At 37.6% G+C, this 26,957-nt stretch overlaps 3 protein-coding genes across 6 annotated transcripts; all 3 read left to right on the plus strand.

The window, feature by feature from the left end:
- Window positions 1–1,896: 1,896 nt before the first annotated feature.
- LOC18432448 (Tetratricopeptide repeat (TPR)-like superfamily protein) lies at window positions 1,897–17,236 on the plus strand. 4 transcript variants are annotated; one of them, XR_016060945.1, is made up of 4 exons: window positions 1,897–2,089; window positions 4,598–6,955; window positions 11,241–11,328; window positions 15,763–17,236. XR_016060945.1 is itself a non-coding variant. In XM_088874077.1 (2 exons), the coding sequence occupies exon 2, from the start codon at window positions 4,653–4,655 to the stop codon at window positions 6,867–6,869; it is 2,217 nt and encodes a 738-aa protein (XP_088730203.1). In that variant the 5' UTR covers window positions 1,897–2,089; window positions 4,598–4,652; the 3' UTR covers window positions 6,870–7,315. The 4 variants fall into 4 exon arrangements, 1 of the variants encoding a protein (XP_088730203.1); XR_016060942.1 differs by lacking the exon at window positions 15,763–17,236 and having other exon boundaries at window positions 11,241–11,522; XR_016060944.1 differs by lacking the exon at window positions 15,763–17,236 and having other exon boundaries at window positions 11,249–11,522.
- Window positions 2,334–3,229, plus strand: LOC18432447 (ethylene-responsive transcription factor 3). The gene has a single exon (XM_006842550.4). It carries the CDS (start codon window positions 2,410–2,412, stop codon window positions 3,025–3,027), a length of 618 nt encoding a protein of 205 aa, XP_006842613.1. The 5' UTR covers window positions 2,334–2,409; the 3' UTR covers window positions 3,028–3,229.
- Window positions 17,237–25,104: 7,868 nt separating the features above from the next.
- Window positions 25,105–26,469, plus strand: LOC18432449 (putative calcium-binding protein CML43). Its single transcript, XM_006842552.4, has one exon. It carries the CDS (start codon window positions 25,484–25,486, stop codon window positions 26,090–26,092), a length of 609 nt encoding a protein of 202 aa, XP_006842615.1. The 5' UTR covers window positions 25,105–25,483; the 3' UTR covers window positions 26,093–26,469.
- Window positions 26,470–26,957: the final 488 nt, after the last annotated feature.

Raw genomic sequence — 26,957 nt, forward strand, 5'->3', positions numbered from 1 at the left:
TTCTCTCCTCTTCCTCTCTCTTCTCGGCTACTATATCACCAGAAAAGAAAAATAGAAAAACGACAAAAAGAAAGAGAAGAAAAAGAAAAAAAAAACTTGTAAATAGGAAAAATGGATCAATAGCAGCAACATACTTTCATCGGTTTCTACCCTCACAGTCTCATGCCTTGCTTTCTCTCCATATCTTCCCCTCTATATTCCATTTCAACTCCTCATTCTTTCTCATCCTTCTTCCCCTTCTCCTCACCGAGGAATTTCTATTGCCCCTAACCCTCTCTTAAATTCTCGTTCTTCGAATTCTCCACCATTTCTCTCTCTGTTTTCTCGCAAATTCTATCATCCTTTCTTCTTTCTCTTCCCTCTTAACCTTCTCCTCCTACTTCTGCTCCTTCTTTTTTAACCATTCTCGTCTAGTCAACCTTAATGGTCAGAAAAAAGAACGAAAAAAAAGAAAAGAAAAAAGAGGTTGTTGCCTTATCAGAACCGCAACCTTTTTTAAATTTACTTCCATGCTTTTGTTTTTTTTTTTTAGCCGAAATACTATTCATGAAAAGACTATATTCTAATAGGACTGTGAATGTCAAAGGGCTTATTCATAGACCACCAATGTCTTAATAGAACCACAATGGTCCTTTGAAAAACAAGCAATGTATTGCTCCAAGCAGTCTTTGACAAGTGAACATCACGGCTATGCTAGAGTCGTGATGTTACCTTGCGTTCAGATCATTATGTTTCTATTGATACTGTGATGGTGCTTTTAGGGCTCCTTCATGAAAAGAGAATGAAGTGGGAAGTCTGTGATAAAGCATCACGAACCTAATAAGTAAGTGAAGAATATCATAGGTAAAAGAGAAAAAATGGTGACAAATGAATATAGACGTAGATTTTTAAAGAATTTGGGTATTATTTAATTTTTTTAAAAACAATAAATATTTTTTGTAATTACGCTACAAAATTACAAATAAAATAAAAATGGGGGAACCAAGGGATTCGGCTGGATCTCCTACTTCTCTTGTTAAAAAATTGGCCATATGTAGGGAACTTGACTGATTCCAAATTCGAACAAGAAACCGGATTGGTTCCTAATTCCATTTCAAATTGACTCTCTCTCTCTCTCTCGAACACTGCTAACATCAATATTTTAAATGTAACTCACCATTTCAATGGATATGAGAGAGAGTGATTTTCCTTTCAAATTTAGTCCAAGTTTCAGTTTATTTTTTAGGATTTGTGATCACAACAATTTCTAGCAAATCCCAAATATGGGTTTTGTATTTTTTATTTTTTATTGGAAGTTTTAGCTTAAACAGAGGAATCTTGAGAATAAAAACGGTTTTACAGCGTCGAAGCCCTATTAAAATAAGTAATTCCTCATTTTATAACTCACAAAAAATTATTAGTTAAGCATTGGAAAACCTTTACATCTATCGTCTCGGACTTGAACATTGTGGTTACGAAAAAAAATTAAGATTTCAACCTCTAAAATTAATGGTTATTATAATAAATTATCCGAACCGTTCATTTTACTTTAAAAATAAATGTTCACCTATCGATAAGATCGGTATTATTTTTTTGAGTTTTGAAGATTATTATCCGTATTAGAAATTGATTCTAAAACCCTCATAAAGATTGTGGTCGTCAAAAGTACAATCCGGACAAGAATTTGAGGAGAGAGTTTATTTTGGTTTCATAAAGCCTCGGCCATATAGAGATCGGGTAGGGGCGTGGTCGGAAGAGGGAGAAAGTCGGAATGAAAGAGGTAAAAGCATTTACTGTAATGAGAGAGAAACAGGGATAGAGAGAGAAAGTTTTGTGATTGTCCGCCCGCCTTCCCTCCCTTTTCTTCATCATCCAACAACTTCTCTCTCTCCTCTTTCTCTCTCTCTCTCTCTCTCTCTCTCTCTCTCTCTCCTCGTCTAGAGAGAGAAAAAAGCAGGCTCTCCATCAATCTCAAAGGAAGAAAGCAAGAAGCAGGAAGGAAAGAAACCAATCCACCCTCTCTCTCTCTCTCTCTCTCTCTCTCTCTCTGGAAGGAAAGAAGTGAAGCCACCAACCCCATCTCTCATCAGAGGAACCACCTTCTCTCTAGGTAAAGAAACCCACTTCTCTCTCTCTCTCTCTCTCTCTCTCTCTCTCTCTCTCTATAATCTCTATCTCTGTAGTGGAGGAAGAAACAAAGCAATCTCTCTTTCCCTCTCTGGGTGAGGAAGAAAAAACCAATCTATCATCTCTCTCTCAACTGGATAGAGGAAAAAGAAGACCCCTCTCTCTCCATTTCTCTTTAGAGGAAGAAAAGACCTTCCATTTGGTGCTCTCTCTCAATCCGTCTCCTTCTCTTCCCCATCGGATCATCAGATCTGTTCCCCCCTGCCACCGATTGGTCTCGCTCCCCGGAGCACTAAGAACACGATGCGCAAGGCCGGGGCTCGGGGCGCTGCCACTGCCGACCCGTCTGCCGCGATGCCCTGGCCATCATCTGCTGCTGCCGCTGCCGGTGGCACCCCTAAGGAAGTCGGAATACGCTTCCGTGGTGTCCGCAAGCGGCCATGGGGTCGCTTTGCTGCTGAGATCCGCGACCCGTGGAAAAAGAGCCGCGTATGGCTTGGCACCTTTGACACAGCTGAGGCTGCTGCCAGGGCCTACGACGCTGCCGCCCGCTCCCTCCGCGGTCCGAAAGCCAAAACCAATTTCCCTTTGCATCATCATCCTTCATCTCTCCCGAACATCGCCACCACAGATGCTCCCCTTCCCTCTCTCCTCCCCCCCTCTAATGCCGCCCCTGCTGTAAGCACGAGTACAACTCTGAGCTCGACAGTGGAGTCATTTAGTAGGCCACGTCCCCCACGGCTGCAGTCGTCGAAGGCCCCTGCGGTTTCTCAGGCTCATCAAGACCCATCGCACAGCGACTGCGATTCGTCGTCGTCAGTGGTCGATGACACAAGGAGACCCTTGTTGTTCATCGACCTCAACCTCCCTCCTCGTGACGAAGAGGACGAGGAGCTTGAGAGCGTGGCTCTGCGTCTCTGATGATTGAAGCTCTGATCGTTGTTGTCTGCCTCTCTTTGGATCTTTCTCCCTCTCTCCTTTTCTTCTCTTGTTTTCTCTGTGTTGTATTGTATTTACATGAGGGTTGCTGGGTGGGAGTGATCTGATCTCCTTTCCCTGCATGCCCCTGTTTTTACGGATGAGATTATTAGATGAATGATTTGGAGTGGAGCTTTGATATGCAGATCTATGGCTCTGTGCTTCTCTCTCAAAAAAAAAGGGAAAAATGGGGATTCCTTACCTTTAACTGATTGTAGGGGAGGAGAGAGAGAGAGAGAGAGAGAGAGAGAGAGAGAGAGAGAGAGAGAGAGAGAGAGAGAGAGAGAGAGAGGCTTCTTTACTTCTGGAAATGAAGACTGTATTCCTGAAAATTGCTTTTACTTTTGGTGCGACTATGCCGACAACTAAACAGAGGTGGATGGCTTCTTCTGGGAAATTCCTTCTTCATTTGTGAGGAACAAACCTGTTTCAGAGAACCCCAAATTGTTCTAACAATATAATAATTTACCCCATAAGAGAAAAACCCATAACTTTTGCAGGCTTAGAATTGCAAGCCATGTCTTGTATGCCAGTTCTGCGAATTGTTGTATTTCCCCCTTTCTCTTATGTAAATAACTACAGATTTCAGCTCTAATCAAGATAGAGCCAACTTTACAATAGCTCATTCTTGTGTATTTCCTTTTGAAGGGAGTTATTTTAAATGGAGTAAACTTAGATCGTTTTCGATCCAGCAAAAGGTTCAAGGTCCATGTCTGTTTCAAAGTTCTCATTTCTTGACAAAACCTATTTCAGGTTCATGGTAACTCGAAGCTTAGAATAGGCATGGGAGTGTAATAGAAACTATACTTGGGAACTGAATTGATAACTCATTATTGTTTAGTCCCTATTGAAGCCCAATTCAAATGGCGTCCTTTTTGTCGGTTTTGATTTGGCAGAATTGCGAGTCATGTTCTTATGCAAATGCTTTTGTTTTTTAATAGTTTGTTTAGATTTCCAAAAACTGAAAATATTGTTTTTGCCTTGGTTGATTGGCTGAATTTCCTTTTAAGATGTTTCTCAGGTAATTCTAGGATTTCAAGAACATTCTTTTCTCAGTATCTATCTGCAGAAATTTAGAACTCCATGAAAGAATTTTGAAGGGCTTTAGATTGCAAGCATTTTTCGAGATGTGTAAGCTGGGCCTTTTCATTTATTTATCTAACAGTCTGTATTTTATTGAATATTGAGGAACTGATGTAACTTAGATTATTGCATTCGATGTTAGTTGTCGAACAGGGTTCTGAAATGATCGAATTCACTTAAATGCTTTGGGTGCATAAAGGATGAATTCAGACTGTTCTTGAGAAAGTTATGAATATAATTTGTGCAGGCCCCAGTAATAAGTAATGGTGTAACTCAAGTTGTAGAATATGGGGGCCTTGTAGATTGGTCTGCTTGTATGCGTTTTATTGATGTTGATGTAATTGTACTTGATCTCACTAGACAGGTTGTTATCACATTGTTAGCGCATCATAATAATTTCCTCTGAAACGTGTGGCACTTGATTCTCCAGGATTCTGCGTCAAGACAGAGAAATCGAGACCAGTCCAAACCTAACCATCAAAACAATGACCACCATGGCAACCTCACTTCTCTTGCCCTCTCCTTCTTCCACCTTCTCCTCCCAACTCTCTGAAATAACCGCCATTGCCACTCCCCTATACCTTCCCTCCTCTTTGCCCTCCATTTCCCACCCATTCTCTCCCAAAGCGAAAACACTGATCTTCTCTTATTCTTCACCCACCATTCCCTTGTCCTCTTCTTCACCCTATGTTCTTCCCCAATTCTACACTAAACCCAAAACCCTAATCTTTGCCCATTCTTCACTCACCATTCCTCCTCAATTGCCCACAAAAATCAAATTTCTGACCTTTTCTTCTTCATCCTCCATTTCCCCCCATTTCTCGACAAAGCCCACTTCTCGAAGCCCAACTCTTGAGGCCTCGGCTCTTCGTAAATACATATGGGTTCGGCCCAATTCGCCCCTCCGACTCGCTTCCCTTGACCATTTCGTGAACATGGAGGAGGTCCTCTCCACGCTCGCCCAAACCCATGATGAGCAGTCCCTTCATGCCGCCATGGCCCCATACAAGGGCCATGTCTCCCTACGCTTCATGGTGTCCCTTCTTGCTCGCGAGCCCGACTGGCGGCGCTGTCTCGCCCTCCACGATTGGATGCTCGAGAGTGCTTCCTATCCCCCTTCTGTCTTCGCATACAACGTTGTCATCCGAAATGTGCTACGAGCCCAACAGTGGGATCTTGCTTGTGGCCTCATGCATGAGATGCGTTCTCGACGCACGAGTCCAGACAAGTACACTTACTCAACCTTGATAGCTGCATTGGCTCGCGACGGCCAATTTGAGCCTGCTCTGTATTGGCTCCAGCAAATGGAGAAAGATGGAGTCAAAGGCGATCTTGTACTGTATACCAACCTTATTCATCTTGCGAGACGTTTGGGTGACCACACAAAGGCTCTGGCATTGTTTGCAAGCCTCCAGGCGGCGAACATTGTGCCTGACCTCATCGCCTACAATGCCGCCCTCGACGCATTGGCACGTGCAGGGCTCTTTGCACGTGCCGTAGCCCTCATCGCATCGATGCTCGAGCGCGGGGTGGCCCCTGATGCCGTGTCGTACACTTCGATTCTATCTGCTCTTGTTCGCGCTGACCGTTTGGTTGAAGCCCTCTCTTTGTTCTCACAAATGGCAGGAGGCCATGGCAATGGGGTTAGCCCTAAGCCTGACCTTACTGCTTGTAACATCATGATACATGTCTATGGAAGATTGGGCATGGTGAAGGAGGCCGATCGCTTGTTTTGGGGCATGATCCCGGCCATTGGGCTTGCCCCATCTGTTGTAACTTACAACACCATGCTTGCCGTTTATGGAGAGGCTGAGCTTTTCGGTGAGGCTATCCACTTGTTCCGCCTCATGCAAAAGAAGGGGATTGAACAAAATGTAGTCACCTACAACACCATGATTGGTATCTATGGGAAGTCACTCGAGCATGAGAAGGCCTCAAATTTGGTGCAAGAGATGCAAGGGCGGGGGATTGAGCCCGACGCTCTCACCTACTCCACAATTATCTCCATATGGGAGAAGGCGGGGAAGCTTGATAGGGCAGCTCGGCTCTTTCAAAAGCTTAGGAGCTCGGGGGCTAAGATTGATCAGGTGCTCTACCAAACCATGATCGTGGCATATGAGAAAGCCGGGCTTGTTGGGCATGCCAAGAGGTTGCTTCATGAACTTAGGCGTCCGGGTGGTGATGTGCCCAGAGAGACGGCTGTTGCTATACTTGCAAAGGCAGGGCGGATAGAGGAGGCCACTTGGGTTTTTCGTCAAGCCTTTGATGCAGGGGAGGTGAAGGATATTAGTGTGTTTTGTTGCATGATTGAGATGTTTGCAAGGCACAACAAGCACAAGAATGTTGTTGAGGTATATGAGAATATGAGAGAGGCTGGGCACTTTCCTGATTCAGACACGATCGCCACCGTGCTGAATGCTTATGGGAAGTTGCGAGAGTTTGAGAAGGCAGAAGCTGTGTACCAAGAGATGCAAGAGGAGGGGTGCATATTCTCGACCCAAATCCATTTCCAAATGCTGAGCCTCTATGGTGCAAGGAGAGATTTGGATGCGGTGGAATCTCTGTTTTTGAGGCTGGATTCAGATCCTAATACTAATAAAAAGGAGTTGTCTTTGGTGGTGGCTGCAATTTATGAAAGAGCAAACCGGCTAGACAAGGCTTCCCAAATTATTGAGAGGATAAGTGATAAAAATGACTTCTGAAAGGCACCTAAATGGGATGTTCTTCAACATGTTCAGCCATGCATGCACCTCGAAAAGTTGCATTTAAATGAGTTGTTCCATGTCAAGTAAGCATGACTATCGTAGGTTTATGCTTAAAATGAACTGGTCACTTTCTTATATCTGGTATGTTTAGGTTGCTCTTCAGATTATTTATGTTTTTTATGCAAGGTACTGGGACTTGGCTCTGCCAAGGGATTTGCCCCTGGCCGAGGCGAGTTACGTGGTTGAGTTTGAGTAATGAGAGTCCAGCTCATTTTAAAAAAAATAAAAAAAAGAATAAAAGATACTATATATAAAATGATTTGCCTATGTTTACACAATGCCTGAAATGGCACGGGTTAGATCTTGTGGGTCTCTCCCAAGAGGTCTTGGGATTGAATCTCATCACAAATTGACATATTAGTAACATAAATAAAAAACAAAAAGAGGAAAAGATACTATATATAACATAATTTAGCTATTGCTTTAAGCAGTGCATGAAATGATGCGTTGGCTAACTTCGGGGGTCTCTCCCAAGAGAGGTCTTGGGATTACATATTAGTAAAATAATTAAGAAAGGGATATTATGGTGGTGTTTGAGGGGGTTTGAGCCCCAAGCATGAAGCCCATAAACCGTACATTGAGAATCTTAGATAAATTTGGTGCAATAGCAAACCATCATTTTTTATTTTTGGTAAGTATAATTGGAATTTATCATTAATTGACTATATTTTGTGGCTCTCGCATTATAATAAGTATAACTAAATGCCACCAAAATATTCAATATGTGGTCAACACCTGTTATAAAGAGAGTCACAAGAATCTCAAGCATGGCTTAATGCCATGAGAGAGGAAATCGATTGAGAAAAATAAAGTCTTGGAGCTATATGATTTAGCTAACATAGGAAACCTCTAGGTTGTAAATGGGTACTTAAAAATAAGCTAAAATCTGATGTTATCCAAAAAGACCCTTGGATGTTATTTGCATTAAAATGAATGTGATATTATTTATAATATAAAATTAGGGTGCACACCTTACTTGGCCTCGCCTATGGGGCGAGTCAGAGTAACATGCCTGAGTCTAGTTTAACTCGGGCGAGTCACTGAGCATTTTTTCCTTGGATATATTGTATTAGACTTATTTTTTTATTTATCTTGACTAAGTGATAAAACGACTTTTTTTTTTTTTTTGCATACAAACGAAGCCAAAAGATATTATACTCGTGCTTGAGTATAAAACCCCACGTAGAATTAATTTTAGGACCAAATTTTGGGGACGTAACCTCTTCAACCCATAGATTAACGTCAATAAAAAAAATTCTTATTTGCACCCTTTATGCACTTGGAAAAGATAATGTCTTGAGATTGAATAGAGACGATCCAATTTAGATGGTGAGATCTAAGTCTTAGAAAACTCAAATTTCAATATTTTTTCTTTTGAGAATAATTATCTAATGATTTTTAGGTGGATCCCAAAATTTCAGATTGAAAAAATCCTCCCAAGTAGGTCTTCTAACAGAGGGAGTAGAAGTAAATTATGCTTCTGAGGGAGCATGGTATACATGCTCATGAATGAGTTGTCCATTTCTAAACCTAGTAAATGCTAGCTCTCAGACCAACTTGTTGAATGTCATCTACTGAAAGTTTACTCTATAGCTTGAAAAGGAAGCTAATTGATGTTTTCTCGTAGCTGTCATTAACCATGCCTTTGCTTTGTACTGAACGCAATTTTAAGAACTGTATTTATGAAGAGCAGAACCTAACACCCAGTAGCTTGATGAAAATAGGTCTATCTGAGTTTGGGATATGTAAGTATCACTTGGCCAGTTATCTTTCCTGTGCAGCTAGCATTAACATACTTTCCCTATGGTGCTTGGTCATGGAAGGGCGTTACTTCTGTTTAGGAGCCCTGTCTCGTGTGTCACCCTGATATGGAGACATGTAGTCGATATTCTGAAGATAGTAAGGGAGACCTGAATTTCTTTCTGCAGTAATATGGGACACAAGGGCATGGCTTAATAATAAAAAAAAATAGAAAATGTAAGGGATTACATATAGTGATAACTGCAGTTTACAAACAGCAAACTGCATGGTACATCAACCATCCATTGTTAACAATAGGTAGTTGAAATGACTGTTGCTCTGCCAAAGAGGACATTTTTTTTCATGAGGGGTTTTAAGCATATGATAAAATCAATATCTCACATTGCATTCATGAGAGATATTATTTTGGATGGAATAAGACATTACAATGTCTATAATTTCAATCAATCCCTCAAAAGATCTTATTTTGGACAGAATTGATAAATGTAAAGTACATTAATCATGCTCATTACATCTATTTTAGATAGATTGCATGAATGAAACAGGCAAGAAGGCTTAGAATAGTCTTTGAGTAAAAGAATTGAAATATCCTTGCATACAATAAAAATATGCTTTGAAATGGAACATATACATGATATGTACAGTGACCCAAGGGGCTATTGAAAGGAACCATAATTGCGGCAATAGACAATATTGCCCTGACACTTATTGTTGGCTGGCCTGAAGGGCCTTGTTAGAGGCACTCAATGTCTGCCATGTTACCACTATTCGAAAATCCAAATTGAAGATTTTTATGTTCACCCATCCTGACTATCAATAGGAATTGATACGTCATTGTGGTATATAGAAGCGGGATGTCCATGACATGTGCGGCTACTTAATTGAATTGAATTAAGTACAAAAGTTCAATGAATTTGCATTTCATTCCATTTTTCCAAGGAGAAGATTTCTGCCACCCCGGTCTGAACATGCCAGGTTGGTTGACAAACCCAGGGGCAAAGCAGCAAGGGGGAAGGGGGAGAGACGAGCTTTTTTCCCGCTAAACCTTGAATTGATTGGCTGTTACTGAATTCCAAAATTCTTAGTCGAATGAGGGATCAAGAGTCGTTGTTTGGGAAGCTCTCCCTGCCCCACGGACAAGTATCCTGTTATGGGATCAGAAGTGAATCCGTGAAACCCGTGATTGCCTTCCTTTAGCTGCCCAGCAGAACACGCCTTTGGATCATCAGTTCAATTATGAATGATGAGGAAAGAAAGGCCGGGAAGGGCTGTCTTTATGGAGGGAAAAGTCTGTATGTCTCTGGGGGGTGGGGGCTATCTATTTAGAAAGGGATCGGTCTCTTTTTTTCTGGGTGGGTTGGCCATAGATGTTTATGGCTGGATAATGTAAGCACTTGTTAGGCCCATGTGGAGCCCTCTGTTTATGTGTGCATGCGCGTGCATGTATGTGCATGTGTGTGAGTATGCGTGTGGGGGCTTGCATGGGGTTAGGTGTTCGTGGGTGAGCATGTGTGTGGTCGTGCACATATTTTTTACGTGTGTGTACATGTTAATAATATGGAGCCAACAGTATTGAGTCATGCAAGAATGCATGGGAAACTAGAGACGACTAAAAAAATTATTGGAGCACGATTTTGGAGAATCCTGTTTTCATTTTATATAAGTTTTCATAAATAAAATTGTTACCATGTATGAACTCAGTATGTATGAAACCAGTATACAGAATATTGATTGGGTGGTACTTCAAGAAATGGGTGGTTGGAATGTTTTGAAAGGTATATTTCGTTTCCCACTAACAATTTCATTTAACGTTATTCTTGGATGTCAAATGCTTCTGTTGGTTAATTTTATCTATTCATGCTCTGTCTGGGTGTCTGCGCACTCGCTCATGTGTGTTTTTGTATGTGTTGTTAATAATATGGATCCAACTGTATTGAGTCATGCCAGAATGCATGGGGAAACTGAAGGAGCATGACTTTGGAGAATCCTGATTTCATTCTATAAAAGTTTTCATGAATAAAATTGTTACTATGTATGAGCCCAGTATATAGAATATCGACTAAGTGGACTTAAAGAAATGGGTGGTTGGAGTGTTTTGAAAGTTGTATTTCTTTTTCTACTAACAATTTCATTTAACCTTATTCTTGGAACATCAAATGCTTCTATTGGTTAATTGTATCTATTCATGCTCTCTGTGCGCGCGCATGTGTTTGTGTTTGTGTGTTGATGTTTGTTAATTATATGGAGCCAGTTGTATTAAGTCATGCCAGAATGCATGGGGAAACTGGTGATGACTAAATAATTATTGAAGCATGATTTTGGAGAATCCTGTTTTCATTTTATAAAAGTTTCCATGAATAAAATTGTTACTATCTATGAACTCTATATAGAGTATTGACTGAGTGCACTTCAAGAAAAGGGTGGTTGGAATGTTTTGAAAGTTATACTTGTTCTCCTGTTAATTTCATTTGACCTCATTCTTGGACTTCAAGTGCTTCTATCGTTTGACCTATTCATGCTATGCAACTGGTGATAAGATGTTTATAGGTGCACAGGACCTGCAATAATTGGCCATATCATCACCCTCACAAGTCACAACACAAATTGATGGTTGGTACAACTGGAATGTATTTGGGTAAGTTGGTTAATTTAATTCTTACTTAGTATTTACTATTAGTATGGTCTTCTGACTTGTAAATGTATACTTCCTGACAAAAGAAAAGAATTACTTGAAGATAAGTGGGGGTACTGTATGACACTTTTTCGTTATATGCTGACGATATTATTATGGAAAAAATTTATATAGAGCCGAGGCTCTAAACAATCAAATTAGAGCCTACTTCAAAAATTCACTAGAAGAGGTTGTCTTGATGCCCAAATATCCTCAAATTGATCATCTTGACATCAAGATGCATGGACATGAGAAAAAAAGGGATTTCAAGTTTTAGAAATAGTGCATCTTGTAGCCAATTTTTGGACCGTCAATTTTCAAGATTTTTAAGTTTTTATAGATTTACTTGATCTACTCTATTTTTGAAGCTTTAAATTTTATAATTAAATATGAAAATATATTTTAAAGCTATCACAAAGATTTCCAGTATTGAAACCAATTTGCTCGACACTATTTGAAGGTGCGATTTACTTTGATTGTTTAGAGCCTCGGCTCCATAGAACCGCAACCTATTATTATTGGCAAGTAAAAATATGATATATCTAGTGCATATGAAAATTCGGTTGGAATCCATCTATGAAGTTAATGACTTGGGTGGAGCAAATTATACATTTGGGATGAGAATAAACAAAATAAAAAATATATTTATCTCAATCACAATATATTGAGAAAATCTTGAAAGCTTGTAATAGGTTTGATATGAAACTCGTCAATAAAGTGGTGGGGTGCGCAAACTATCAATGGACGTGTCAGAGTGATGAACTATGTTAAAGGAGTAAGGAAAGTTTCATATGCTAGTGTAATTGGGAGTTGAGAGTTTGAATTATGTCATACATGCGCTGGATCTGACATGACATATGCAGTCAATATCATTATACATTCACAAGCAATCTAGGCATTAAATAACAGAATATTGTGATGAGAATTAGGAGGAATCTCTGAAGAACAATGAATTGGAGGCTTCAAAATAAGGATTTGAGATGGGGCTTAATTGGTTAAGGTGTTGACGTTTCCAATAATGCTACATTCCACGACAAGCTACTTTCCACGACAAATCCTACTGCTGAACTATCTAAAAAAAAAAAGACTTTCAAATTGGTAGATCCTCTGTGGTTCTTAAGGATATAGTTTAAGTAGATTGGACAGGAGATGTTGACAGTAGTTTCAGCTTATGGGTCTTCTTACCTGGTGGGCACTGATTTATTGTTGGAATGTGAAACTCAAGATTTTATTTATAAGTCAACTATGCAGTAGGAATATTTTTCTCTTAATGATGCTAGCATGGCAGATGAATGGATTATGGATTATGCATCCTCCTCACAAAATTCTTTTTCTTGGTCAAGCAGAAAGGAGTACAAAACATCATGGACAACATGTGGACAACATGTTAAGTAAAACATCATGGACAACATGTTAAGTAAAAACATCATAATGATAGAGATCTTGTAAGTCTAGGTCTCATATGTTTGGAAAATATTTCAACAGCCTTGGTTATTACTGATTCATTAACCAAAGTCATGCTATACCAGAAGTATGCACATAATTAAGATAAGACTTACCAATGCTTGCATAGAATCATGTTGATGTGCCTTATGTCTATTATGCATGCACTGATTATTGCAATACTGTTGATTGTAGGAATTATCCGCTAAATACCATGATTATAGTTGTGATGAAAGTTAAGACATATGATCAAACATATAGTAATGGTTGAAGTCTCACGAACTTTGGAAATTTGAAATCCAAGTCCATGGTTGTTGGGAGTGGGATTGGAACGGCTCCGGGATCGGGTGCAGGATCAATGGATTGAAGCTACCCTGAAGATCCCTATGTTTGGGATCGATGTCCGTACAACCTCAAATGTAGGGAAAAGGGTCCATGTGTGTTGGGGATCGAGTTCCTCTATTAGATGGGGTCGATTATTATAATATTTTGGGGAGAGGGATCCTCTGATTAGGAATGAAGTTCCCAAGCTCAAGTTTGTGATTTTCTTAACCTGGGCAGTGTTATGGGAAAATTGATCCAACATAGTATGGAGCCAGGAATCAATTTTATAGGAGCGAGCTCCATTTATTTGAAAAGCAAGATCCTTATCTCTAAGTTTAAATAGCGCTCCCTGGCTTTACTGGGTAGTTCCGAGCGTTATTAATGAATAATAATATGTAATCTTAAACTTCTGTTAAATAAATAGGGAGCTTTAAATTACTCCATAGTTCATTATATTAAATATAGTTATATAAATTCATTAAATAAGTTATGACCTTTATAGTTTTGACTTTGGATGCAGTTTCTATAAGGTGGAAACCTTATACTATACAAATAAGGTGTGCCTCAAAAATTTATCCAAAAAGGTTATTCCCATTCTAGAAACCTTATGATAGCTAAAAATCTATTTTCCCTAATTTTGAAATGTAAATCTCAAAAAATGATGTAGATCAAGCAGATCTATAAATACTCAAAAATCTTGAAAATGCACGGTCTAGTTCATGTGTTATAAGATGTACTACTTTTGGGACTCAAAATCTAGTTCCTCTTTCATATCCATATATCTTGAGGCTGAGATCATCTAGAAGATTTCTCACCATCAATATTTTCGCACCTTACAACTACAGTATAAGGTGACACCTTATATAAACTTTTTCCTTTTAAGTACAAAACTTACGCCTCACTACTGCCATGCCTTTCTTTGAATTGCTGTGTGTAAGAAAATGTAACCCAAAACTATGCTTTTTATTATTGCCTACTAAATAAGCAAAGAAAGACGGAGCATTCATTTTCGAGAATTGCAGGGAATTTGGATGCAATATACAGTGATCCTTGTGTTCCAATGTAATGGAATCTAGATCTAAAGATTCTTAGGATCGAGAACCATATCACTCAAGAATTAGATCCTATAGTAACCGGGAACACAAACACATAAAGGAAACTCGTTCCCTCGAAAAAGGGAACGAGATCCTGAATGCCAAAAAACCAAGATCCGTGAGAGATTGGTTCTGGGAGTGATGGAATCAAGATCCTATATGGGATGATCGCTTACCAAAGTAGGCAATCCTGGTAGCTATAAATCCAACAAACGAACGTATTTAGTTCAAAGTATATACCTATCAATGATCAAAATAGTTCAACAGGATAACAAGAGTTCACAAGTCGGGTTGCCTCCTTAAAGTTGAGTGATTAATGTATCTATCAGTTGTGTAGAAAAAGAAAAAGGAGGAAAGGGGGGGGGAGGAGGGGTTGGGGTAGTAATTTGACCCTACTTGATTGATTTCTATTTGAGGAATATGCCTTGTAAAAACTTCCTTACTGGGTGTTTGTATAGGTTTGTATTTCATAAGAAGTGCTCAATAGTTCAATTAGATCTATAAGATTGATTCCGGAATGATACCCAGTAAGTTCACCTCTCAAATGAATCATATTTATAGTGGCAGGTTACTTAAGGAGCTTGGCAATGATGTTGTTGCCTATGAGCCCTGTGGGAAAGTATTTTAGAGGCACTAGAATTCAAGGAAAGATTCTTGTGCAGGACTTGATTAATGAAACCTAAAAAGGACAATGATTATCCTCCTTGGAACAAATGTATCGCATATTTAAGGGTACTAGTGGCGTGATAAAACAATGCTTAACAGTGTACTCCTACCAAAGTCAGGTCCTCCTATTTATATTCTTAAGTTATACTAGGTTCAAACTTCAAAGGTGTATTCTTACATGAGGATACCGGTAATATATGTGACTTGTTCAAAGGTAATTTGAAAGTACTTTTTAATTGAGCTTATTAAAAAAACATACTTTTTAATTGATTTGTAGCAGTTATTTGTGAAGAACTGCAACTGCTGGTCTTTGTGATTCAAAGGTTTCTGGTCGGAATGTTGTTGTCAAAATTCCCGTGAATCTCTGTACAGCCACATGTAATTTGAAAGGCTACATTTGAAAGATGTGCCATTTTTATAAGTCATTATGAATTGAACAAGGTTCAAAGTGTAGAGTCAGAATGGCTCATAAATTGAACCTAATAAGAATGATCACTTGTAAGACAATTTTGAATGTGAATGGTCACACAGCCTCTGAATAGTAAGATGTACAAATTAGCCACTATAAGAAGGGAAATGACACTCGAAGCACTTAACAAATATCTGAAATTTTTAATATTTTGGGGTTGTCTTTGAAAATATTCTCATTCACCTGCTTCTTTCAAGAGGTACAGAGAGAAAGTAACCTCAAAGCTCTAAAGAATTCTTATTCTTTGTCTTTAAATCAAAAGAATTACTAGATCAAGTAGACAATAATTTGGTTGTTTACTTTGCAGTAATTTTTTAGTTATCTCAAGTTTTGTTGGTTATTTTAGAATTTGTACAGAAATTTCAGAGCACATATATGTCTCGCATTTTGTGTTTTTGACAGGAAAAATGGACTTGGAATCAGGCGTAGTTTGTTGTGTAAGAAAGATGACCAGAGAGCTTTTCTAAAGAATCCTAATTTGGAAAATTTTCAATTGCCATAATGCTATTCTTGACACCTGGGCATTCTTACTAGGAAGTGGGAAAAAAGAACAACGGCAGGGGGAGGGGAGAGGGGATGGGTGGGGAAGGGAAATGGTTTGTATCTTAGTGTAAGAGTGTAAGAGTAGAATTAGTTACAATAATTACTAGAACTATAAGTAGGGGATTACTATGAGGGAAGGACATCAGATTCATCTCATAGTAGTGTTATGGAGTCTCTAAAAGCGGAAATTGAAGGAGCTCCCCATCGTAGAGCAACATTGTTTTGTTCTTGTTATAAAATATAAGCGTTATAAGCCCAAGTATTCTCTTCTTTTGATTTTTTGTCAGTCATTGACGCCATATCAACTTGGCATCAGAGCCACTTACATGGCCTCTGCTTCTTTCTCTGCAAATTTTTGCTATGAAAGGAAGTGATATCTTGTTGCTGATGGTACTCGACTCCAAGAAGTGAAGACTGAAGTAAATGGAAAAACAAAAGTAGATCATTAAAGATAATGCAATGGAACAATGACAGACCATTGAAAATATATCGGCCTTGATAGCAGCAATGGATCAAAAGCATATCAATTAAGGTTTTGACTGCTAAATTATTTCATGAGCAGTCATGCCAAACCTATGGGCTTTATGTCCATTGAAATAGTAGCAACATACCTTTTCCTTCCCGTTCATCAATGATCAAATTTCTGTAACAGTTTATCTTCTTCATCTGAACACCTAGGATCAAAAAGTCAGTCTAGCATCTTTTCATTTGGAGGGCAATAATGTGTGATGGTATCAATGGTTTGAGAAAACAATGGGTAGGCACGGTGCATCCCTTATGGCCCTAGCCAATTTGAAGATTTCAATGGTGCATTCACCAAGCTCTAGAAAACAATCACCATGCATGAACATCAAGAACAGTTTTGAGGAGCTAGTGAACCAAGCGATTGCAGATCTTTTTCGACTAGTTGATCGTATCAGTGGTCCAAAGGATGAAACCTGTTATGATGTATGGTTGTTCAGACTTACAACTCTTTGAGAGCAATTGGATTGGCTAGTCTACATGAAGACAAATTGTGAGCCCAGCAAGAAGGGTACAAGGGCCCAATCCTTAATAGAACCATGACAATTAAATGGGCGTATCTTTGGGTCTAAAGGTTAACTGCCACCTAGATGGAGCGAAGAGACAATGGTTTATGTAACAATTATGATGAGCAATATGGGCCCAGATGCCATTGTAGTAACCAATGATTATTTCTTTACGGCTGAGTTTGATCCGGTTCTACTCAAACCTCCATGATATGGCTATGCTATGTCCTGTACATTGCCCAATTTTTAAATTCTTGAGGACAAGGTTGATTTCAAAGGTGGTGAATGATGCATGGGGAGTTTAACTTTTTGTCTGTTACATCAGTATGGGGGTGGATTTGGTTACTATTTTTATTTTTGAGTGATGATTTTGGAAGAGGGGAGAGAGTGAGTGTGATGCAGGGGATATTGAATGAACAATATAATCATGAAGAAACAAGCTAACACCCAAACTAGGGTTGCAAAAGCCTAAATTTTTTTCTCTTTCAATTTTTAAAAGTCACGTGGAATTCATTATTTTAAGGCCCCAAACATCTGTTACATATATTATAATTCAATGATCAAATGTATTATATGTCCATACAATGATTAAGATGACTTATATATCAATTTAAATTTTAATTTTGTAATAATAATTTTACCCTTGTAAATAGTACCTATGAATGGTACTTGTGAATAGTATCAATAAAATAAACAAAAAAATATAAAAATCTTTAAGTCTCTAAATAAATTAAAACTCTATAAATAAATCCTAAAGCTAACCTATAATTTGTATCCTTTGAAATTAAATAAAAATGAAAAATATATACAATTTTGCCTTCCATCAGAGCGTGTGAGCGTGGGAGGTGGGGTTGATCATGCGTTTAGTTACCTTAGTGTAGGAGTGGGTCATAATAGATGCTAGGATTATCAATAGGAAATAAATATGAGGGAAGGACAACTGGTTTCAATCTCGTAGCAGAATTCTCAAGGAGGAATATTGTCCTAGTCTTCTTCTTTGTTTTTCATCCTTTTAAATCTTATTTTAAAAGGGAAAGCTTTTTATACTTCCCTCACTACATAGAAAATTTATACTTCTCACTTAATGTTTGATGTATATCTTACGCTTTAAAATGTTTTATTTTTAGTTCCTTTTCTACAAATTGTATAAATATAAAATTTGGTATGTGCCATATCTCAATGGGGTGCACCTAAATACAAAATAAAAAAGAATTTTTTGATGAACTATAATGATCAAAATACCTCTTGAAAATGGACGGTTTAGATAATGTGTTGCAAGATGTACTATTTTTGAGATTTGAAATCTTTTTTTTCCATATCCATACATCTCGATGTCAAGATGATCAATTAGAGGGTTTTCCAATATTAAAACAACATTATTCAAGTGTGCCTTAACTCTCTACAGTTTAATATTGCCGCTTTATATAAAAAATTTCTTTTAGAACATATACATATTCTTCTTATATAAAAATTTTCTTTTAGAACATATACATATTCCTAACGAGGATGTTAGAGAGATAGACCAAGAGAGATTACACGTTTGTTTCAAGTGAAAATATTTCTTGATAAATATTTTTATATGAAAAAATCATGCTTAGAATATTTTTCACACCAATTGCTGCAGTGAATCTCTTTACGCCAATTGACAGCTTATTGTTGTAAAAATATTCTGCATCTTTTCACACCAATTGACAGCTAATTGTTGTAAAAATATTCTTATATCTAGCTAAATAAGAGAATTTTTTCACGGGAAAATATTTCTCAAAAAAATTACCATTTTAAAACTCCTAAAAGCCCTGATAAAAGTAGAATCACCGTCCACTCTGCTACGTCATCGTTGTTTTTTATTAGCTCCCTCACTTTTGTTTGGTCCCTCCGACTCTTCTCCTAGAGTTGTGGTCTTCTGCATCTCTTGTCCGTCCTCCTCCGGGAAAGAAAGAAAGAGTGTATGTATGAGAAGGAGAACGCGGTGGCAGTTACCTTTGATGTTTGTAGTCCCATTCTCACCAGGTCTGGAGTTAGATGTTTGTCGTCTCATTTAGGGGTGACAGCTGGCTGGGCCGGGCTGAGTTGGGCCAACAAGATCAACTCGGACCTGGGATGGTAGGGCTGAGAATTTACCTCGTTTGGATATGTAACTTGAATTTTAGACCCTATTTGAATATGGGTATGGATCCAAGATCAAGATCCAAAATTTAGATCTGAATCGTAATTTGGATAGGATTTAAGTACATGTGGATCTGATCTAGATCCGATCTAGTTATTTATATATAAAATAATGAGTAATGATCCTTTGAGACATTTCTACACCCATGTGCGTAGGACCTCAAATGATCATCATTAAATTTGACACAGATCTCTATAAAAGTTGTCACATGTATGTGAGATTTGACTTTTTTAGATATCTGTGTCAAATTTAAGGCAAGCTTTCTATGCTTCTTTACAGTATAGAAGTTTTATCCTCCCCTTTATCCAACCGTCCATTCTGAATGAAGAGTTAAGATTGCCCCAATCACAATGTCATGTTTCTATACTATTTTATTTTTAATGTTTTGTCTATAAACTATTTTGACACCAAATTTTGGACATCCATTCTTCTATTAAACTCGCACTAGCGAAAAATATAAAAAAAAAATTTTCAATCAAATAAAATGATCAAAATAACACTGAAAGATTCAAGGGGTATTTTGATCATTATTTTTTATCGAAAATTATTTTTAATATTTTTTATAAGTGCACCCCAATGAGAAGATGGCACGTACCAAATTTCATATTCATATAATTTGTATAAAAAAACCAAAAATAAAATACTTTGAAATGTCGCATCTAAGATCAAACGGTGAATGATTCTCTTGATCAAAATTGGACGGCTGGATGGTAGGGGGAGGATAGAACTTCTATGCTGTAGGAAAAGTATAGAAACCTTTCTCCAAATTTAATGGTGATCCTTTGGGGTCTTACACACATGGGTGTGGGAGGGTCTCATAGGATCATGACTCTAAAATAATATATAAAATAATTTTACTGGATCTGGATTTGGATCCAGAGCTGAATATTTTGGTGCCGATCATATCCGAATCCGGATCCTAGTGGATCTCAATCCCATTCTTAGTGCTATGGGTTGGTCCAAGTCATTTGCACCCTGATCCGACATGGGTCCTGGTCGAGTCTAAGTCATTTGGACCTGGGCCCAAACTCGACCCAGAACTAGGTCTTGAAATTAAAAAGTTAATAATGATTTTTGTGTAGCATATATATTTTATATTGGGTCTTGTCAAATCAACCCTGACCCAACCCGATGGGGTCCAAGCCAGACTCGGAGCCGACCCAACTTGATCCAGTCTAAATTTGGACCTAGACCCGGACCAGGTCGACCGCACAAGTCAATCAAACACGATTGCCACCCCTTTCCGAAGTTAACATTAAAAAATAAAATAAAATAAATAAAATAAAAAACGAAAAAGGGCATGAATAGACGACTTTGGGCAAGTCATGAATAGACGACTATCGACTGTTCATAAATGACTTTCGACATTTCAGAAGGAAAATAGGTAAACTAATTTCAAGTTTTTCCTTTTCTTTATCTCTCTAGCCCTCAAACTGGTTAATTCAACTAAACTTATCTATTAATGGCCACTGCTTGGGTGGTCTAGCTTGATAACGGGGCTGATGGTCAACTTCCCAAAAGATCATAGTCGGGGGATTGTTTGATCTGAAAATTTTCAGATCTCTGCTCATCCTAAGATCAATTGGATTCGATTTGGAGCAAGATAAATGCCCCCAATCAAATCTCCTTAAAGATTGATTGTAAACCATGTTTGGGATGAATTTTAGTGTTTTCGTAGCCCAAAAGGAGAGTTTCCTATCCAGAAATGATCAATATAAAATGGTCAAATCACCTCAGAAAATCAATGGGGTAGTAAAATCAACCAATTTACCTAACTTACCAGGGTAGTTACACCTCAATTTCTTTTTACTTAGGTACCTCCTGATTTATTTCGTTGGAAAAAGTTCACATTGCACTTCCCTAGTTTTTGGAACCTTAATATGAGGGTACTTATGTAATTTTTACACCGAAGTCAATCATGCCAAATGACCTTCAAGGGTGGCGAGGGGTTGGTCAAAGACCGACCGAAGCGCCATCTGGGACCCTAGACAGCCCAAGCTCGGCCCGGTGTTGACCGACCAAATGGGCCTTGGCGGGCCGAGTCAGACCAGTAGATATTAATTGCTCTATGTTTTCTAAGTTCATAACAAGGGAAAAATAAGATGGCAAGGCTGGTCTGTTTAGGACGAGCCATGATCCCATGCTGGCCCAGCCCAGACATTGGACCTAGATTTCAACAAGCCCAGGACTGGCCCTCAGGCCAAATTCAGTGGCCAAGGCCTCGGTTTACCCGTTGTGACCCCTAATGGCCTAAATCTTTTTATCTCTTTTTTTTTATTATTGAAAAAAGTTTAAGGGTGAGGTTTTAAACAATCAAATTAAGGAATACATCAAAAATTCATTAGAAGAAGTTGTTTCGACTCTTAAAATCCTCAAATCGATCATTTCGAGCTCAAGATATATGAATATAAGAAAAAATGGATTTCAAATCTTGGAAATAGTGCATTTTGTAATGCACTTTTTGGACCATCAAATTTCAAGATTTTCAAGTGTTTATAGATCTATTTGATTACAAGAATTATGAAGCTTTAAATTTTATAATTATAAATAAAAATTAATTTTAAGGACGCTACCAAGATTTTTAGTAATAAAACAATATTTTTCGACATTATTTGAAGATGTGCATTAGATTGTTTAGGACGTCATCCTTGTACAAACACTTGAAAATCAGCACCTCATTGTTCTCCCCATATAAAGCCATCACAACAGCATTATAGAAGTGAATCCTTCTATGATTTATGTTGTGATCACTTTATGAGCATGAGGCCTTGAAGAATTGTTTTCATTTCCGCCTCCTTTCTGCCTCATTATTCATGTCCCAAACCAACAATAGTTTCTTTAATAAAAATATATTGTTCCAACAAGGGCATTACCAATAACCGCTTGTTTCGAGCACAAAAAAATGATATATGTTTTTTTCTGTGAAAAACATTTGTTTGGTTTGGAGTCCTGAACAAGCAAGAGAAATAGGTAAGTTGGCTTGAGTGACTTATATGCGCAAATTTACCTAAATATCTCATTTTATAGGGTTCCTGTCACACCCTAAGAATTTACGATACAGATATTCCTAAGATGTGACAGTCAAAACATAAATACATCTCTTGATAAGACAAATTTACAGTGGCGAATTCTTACAAAGTAACAAATGAAAGCTTAGGCACAAATACAGTATCTTCTAAAGTTGATCCCGAGCACTCAAAATGAAACTGCAGTTATCCTGAAAAATCTTTACCATAGTTTGATGAGTTTGGCTACTCAGTAAGTGATCATCATAATCCTAAAAATAATCATCAATGAAAGGTATAAACAAACTTTCAAAATGGAGGTCAATTAAAAACAATGCAAGCACAAGCATTTATAGATAGCATTTTCACTTTCAGAAATGCACAATTAAACATAATCCAAATGATTGAAATGCATATAACATTTTAACATCAATGCATAATTCAAACGATTTCACAAAATTACTCTACTGGCGTCCCAAGTAGGTCGCCTATATACCCCATCAGCATCATGATGGATCCACTTAATCCCTATCGGCGTCCCAGATAGGTCCACTTAATCCCTGCAGGTCCACTTATACTTCACCGACGTGCCGAATTAGTCCACTTAATCCCTACCGGCGTCCCGGATAGGTCCACTTATACCTCACCGGCGAACCGGATGAGTCCACTTGCATACTTAAATTATTTCTAAATCTCTTTAAACATTCGAAAGCAGCAATATCATGTACTCAACATATCACTGAAATCATTAATATGAATTTAATTTAAACCATTAATAACAGTCACTTTCAATAACATTTCAAAAATAACCAATCAAATATTTTGGTCTCAAATTTAAAAAGGTAGCAGTTCGCAAAGACATTCTAGTATAATTGCCAATTTAATATGTATAGAAAAACTCTTATAGAATTTTAAGAATACGGAATTATCACAATTTATGAGATGTCAATTCGCAATTAAACATTTCACAACAATGCTATAATCAACTGCAAAAATATTAATTGTCAAATAATAAGGCAGTCATTTGCACATGAAATTTACAATGTCTAAATATTCAAAAACAACAGAAATATCACATTTAATTCTAATAATTTTACAGTATCTAAAATTTTCTAACAATAGACAAAAAAAATAAATAAATTTATTTCTAATAATTTACAGCATTCAAATTTTCCAATATAGATAAAATATCACAATTTTTATTAAAAAGGTTATTTTTCAAAATAATGAGGTCGTGTGCGCATAAAATTTATCGCGCCTAAAATTCATGATAATAAGCAGAAATAATTATTTCATTTTATTTTAAAAAAAGAATGAATTATTTTTCAAGATAATGAAGTCGCTTACCTAAAATATTTGAGAGGGAGCTTCTGATAAAAATTCGGCTAGAGAGAAGAGCTCACAGTGTTTCGACTAGAGAGAGAAAGATCTCAAAAGTTTTCTAAGGTGGAAGTCCTCGTCTCTCGTATTTAAACTCTTACGACACTTTATAATAATATTTTATTAAGTCACACCTCATACGTTTATATTACTTCTTATACGCTTACCACTCGACGTGGCACCTCATACGTTTATATTACTTCTTATACGCTTACCACTCGACGTGGCACGGCAGCGGCCAACAAAACAAATTCAAACCAAAAGCTTTAAAAATGATGATGGGTCTTTAAGGATCATCATATTTATATGAACCATCATTTATTATTATTTTTTTTATTTTATTTTATTTATTTATTTTTATTACGGTTCCAAACCCAAAAAAGGAAAAATTTAAGTATCTTTCAACATAATTGGTGAAAATGTGCCCAGTGAGATGATTCTTAAAACTGATGTCATCCTCACATTAATCGTCTAGATTGTATTTATATTTTCTTTTTTCCATATTTTCTTGGATTTCTTTTAAAAAAAAAGGTTAATCTTGACTACATCAAAATAGCTAAAAAAAACTTTAAAAAAAAGAAAAGAACTTTTAGTGCGCTACACACTATGAGGCTGCTGGACCATAAAATCCTTTTCCTTGTATTTTTATTATTCTAATACTTAAATAGCGGGGGACCATAGAATCTTGTTACTTTATTTATTTGAGAATAGAATAGATTCTTGGTGCACTATTCATGAATTGTTTGAACATGGAAAGATTGATTCCTTCGGGTGGTACGGAATGGCCGTTTCGTTTGACCCGGACCCAACGAACACCCATCTAGAAAGATTCATATTTATATACCATTTAAACTACTAATTAATTACTGTAAAAGAAGGAAAATCCATCCACTTGATAAAATGACCAAAGAGCTCCGAACTTTTCAAAAAAGTCTCACATGCCCTCCCCTCCATTGGAATTTGTTGATTAAAGTATTACAGCACTCCATGAAACCAAAAAATCTGTAAAAACAGTTCATATGACTTTAAGAGTTCCTGAATTTGAATGTAACCAATATTTCCTTGAATGTATTTAAAGATATCAATATGGCTCTCTAAATGCCCCATGATGTTGGTATACATACTTTAGACTTGAATTGCACACCCACTGGTTCTGATCAACGCCGATTTTCTAAAAATTAGAAAATATTGGGAAAATGGAGTTTAAATTCACTAATATCTCATTGATCTAAAAATGGTACAGATTTGGTCAGATACGTGGACACTTGAAATGAAATGCCTCGAAAAGCATGTTATAAGATGGGCCATTATGCTTCGAAATGAATCGGAATTGAGTCAAGGTAGTTGTAGTTGAGTTTTTATAGCACTACGTTTCAAGTTTCATTCCTATATAACCTTGTCGGAAAAAAAAAAAAAAAAACATTAAATCCTACTTATTGTTGCAAAGAAAGTACATAATGAGACCATTTACTTTTGATACAATGTGAGACATTAATCTTGACCATTGAATGTGAAATTGGGTGGTTGTAATTATTCTATAGACCAAACTCAAATTTCAAATAAATTTTTTTTGAATTTTGTGACACATCCAAACTATCAAACTTCACATCGGATGATTATAAGCAATTGTGACCACTTTATATGGATGTAAATAGTCCGACTGTATACAATGCCAGTGTTGCATGATACCACAATGAACGAATTACCTCCAAGCAGGGATCAATTTATCATTTCATTAAATGATAAGGACAATATATCATAATACCAAGAAAAAAAAAAAACGAAGGATTCAGGGCAAGTCAAAACATTTGATTATCTCAAGTCTGCCGACGCGCATTATAGAAAAAATCAACAAAAATAAGTAACCAATCATCCATATATATATATATATATATATATATATCGGTCTCGGAGATCCACCTTCTTCGTTCTCCTTCGTCCCCCTGCACCTAAAAACCTTCAAATTTTCCGGCCAAAAACCCCAAATTCCGGCCAAAATAATGAGGGAAGAATTGGCCAAGGCCACCCCCATCAAAAGCCTGAGTCGGGAAGCAAGCCGGCCCTTGAGCTCGTTCAGGCTCAGGACCCCGAAGCTCAACACAATGAGGCTCATACGGATCTTTGATATTTTCGATAATAACGGAGATGGTGAGATCACTGTGGATGAATTGGCTCAAGCACTTGATCGCCTGGGTTTGCCAGCTCAATTCTCTGACCTTGAATCCGCGGTTGAAGGATTCAAAAAACCTGAGATGTCCGGCTTAGACTTTGATGACTTTTGTGCTCTACACAAGTCACTCGGGGATGAGCTTCTCGGCCATGAGGATGAAAATTACGCGGGAGATGGGGAAGATTTTGGTGAAAATGGAGGAAAACCGAGCGACAGTGCCGATTTGGAAGAGGCCTTTAAGGTGTTCGATGAGGATGGGGATGGATTCATATCTGCAAAAGAATTGCAAATTGTTCTCAAGAAACTCGGGCTTCCAGAGGGCGGCGAGATCGACAAGGTGCGCCAAATGATCTGCAATGTCGATCAAAACCACGATGGACAAGTCGATTTTCACGAGTTCAAGCACATGATGCGTCACATAACCGTTCCGACTGCATGATTCCCCCCGGTTATTTTTATCTTGATTATCTTTTTTATTTTTGTGTTTTGTTACATGAGATACTTATATGCTATGCAAAGAAAAAAGAAAAATGAAAGAAAAAATTGTTTTGTAATTTGTTGTTCTTGAGGTGGTGAGCCTCCGGAGCTTGTTATGGTGGTGAGGCCGCTTTCGACCCTTAGATCAGCGATCAAGGGGATCCCATCCAACCAATATGCAAAAACCGTTAATCAACGGCTCTGCATGTTGGTCGATGGAGATCTTCTTGATCACCAATCCAAGGGTGGGCAAGGGACCTTAGCATCAGTATATTTTGTATATTTTGTGCACGAGGTTTGTATTATGATTGGATTGGAACATGGGGCATTTTACTAGCATTGTATAGTTCCTAGCTTCTGTTTCTAATAGGCTTGCAAATGGGCGTGGTCGACCCAGCCGGCCAGGTCGGCCAGGTCAAGACGACTCAGCTGGGTCCGGATAAGGCCCAGATCAAGGCCTAGAAATATATATTATATGATTTTGTATATTATTTAGTTTTGGTTGTGGTTTGTGTAAGGCTGAGTCCTTAAACAATTAAAGCCTTTCAATAGTGTCGAAATATATTGTTTCAATGCAGAAAATATTTGTGATGGCCTAAAAAATTGTTTTCATCTCTAATTATAAAATTTAAAGCTTCAAAAATAGCATAGATCGAATATATCTATGAACACTTGAAAATCTTGAAATTTGATGGACCAGAAAATGTATTATAAGATGAACATTTTTCAATGCTTGAAATCAAGTTTTTTCATGTCCATACATAATGAAATCGAGATGATTAATTTGAGGATTTTTTAGCATCGAAAGAACCTCTTTTAATGAATTT

This window comes from Amborella trichopoda, chromosome 8, assembly GCF_054954075.1.
Source record: "Amborella trichopoda isolate Santa Cruz 75 chromosome 8, AtrichopodaSantaCruz75HAP2 v2.0, whole genome shotgun sequence".
Classification (NCBI taxonomy): Eukaryota; Viridiplantae; Streptophyta; class Magnoliopsida; order Amborellales; family Amborellaceae; genus Amborella; species Amborella trichopoda.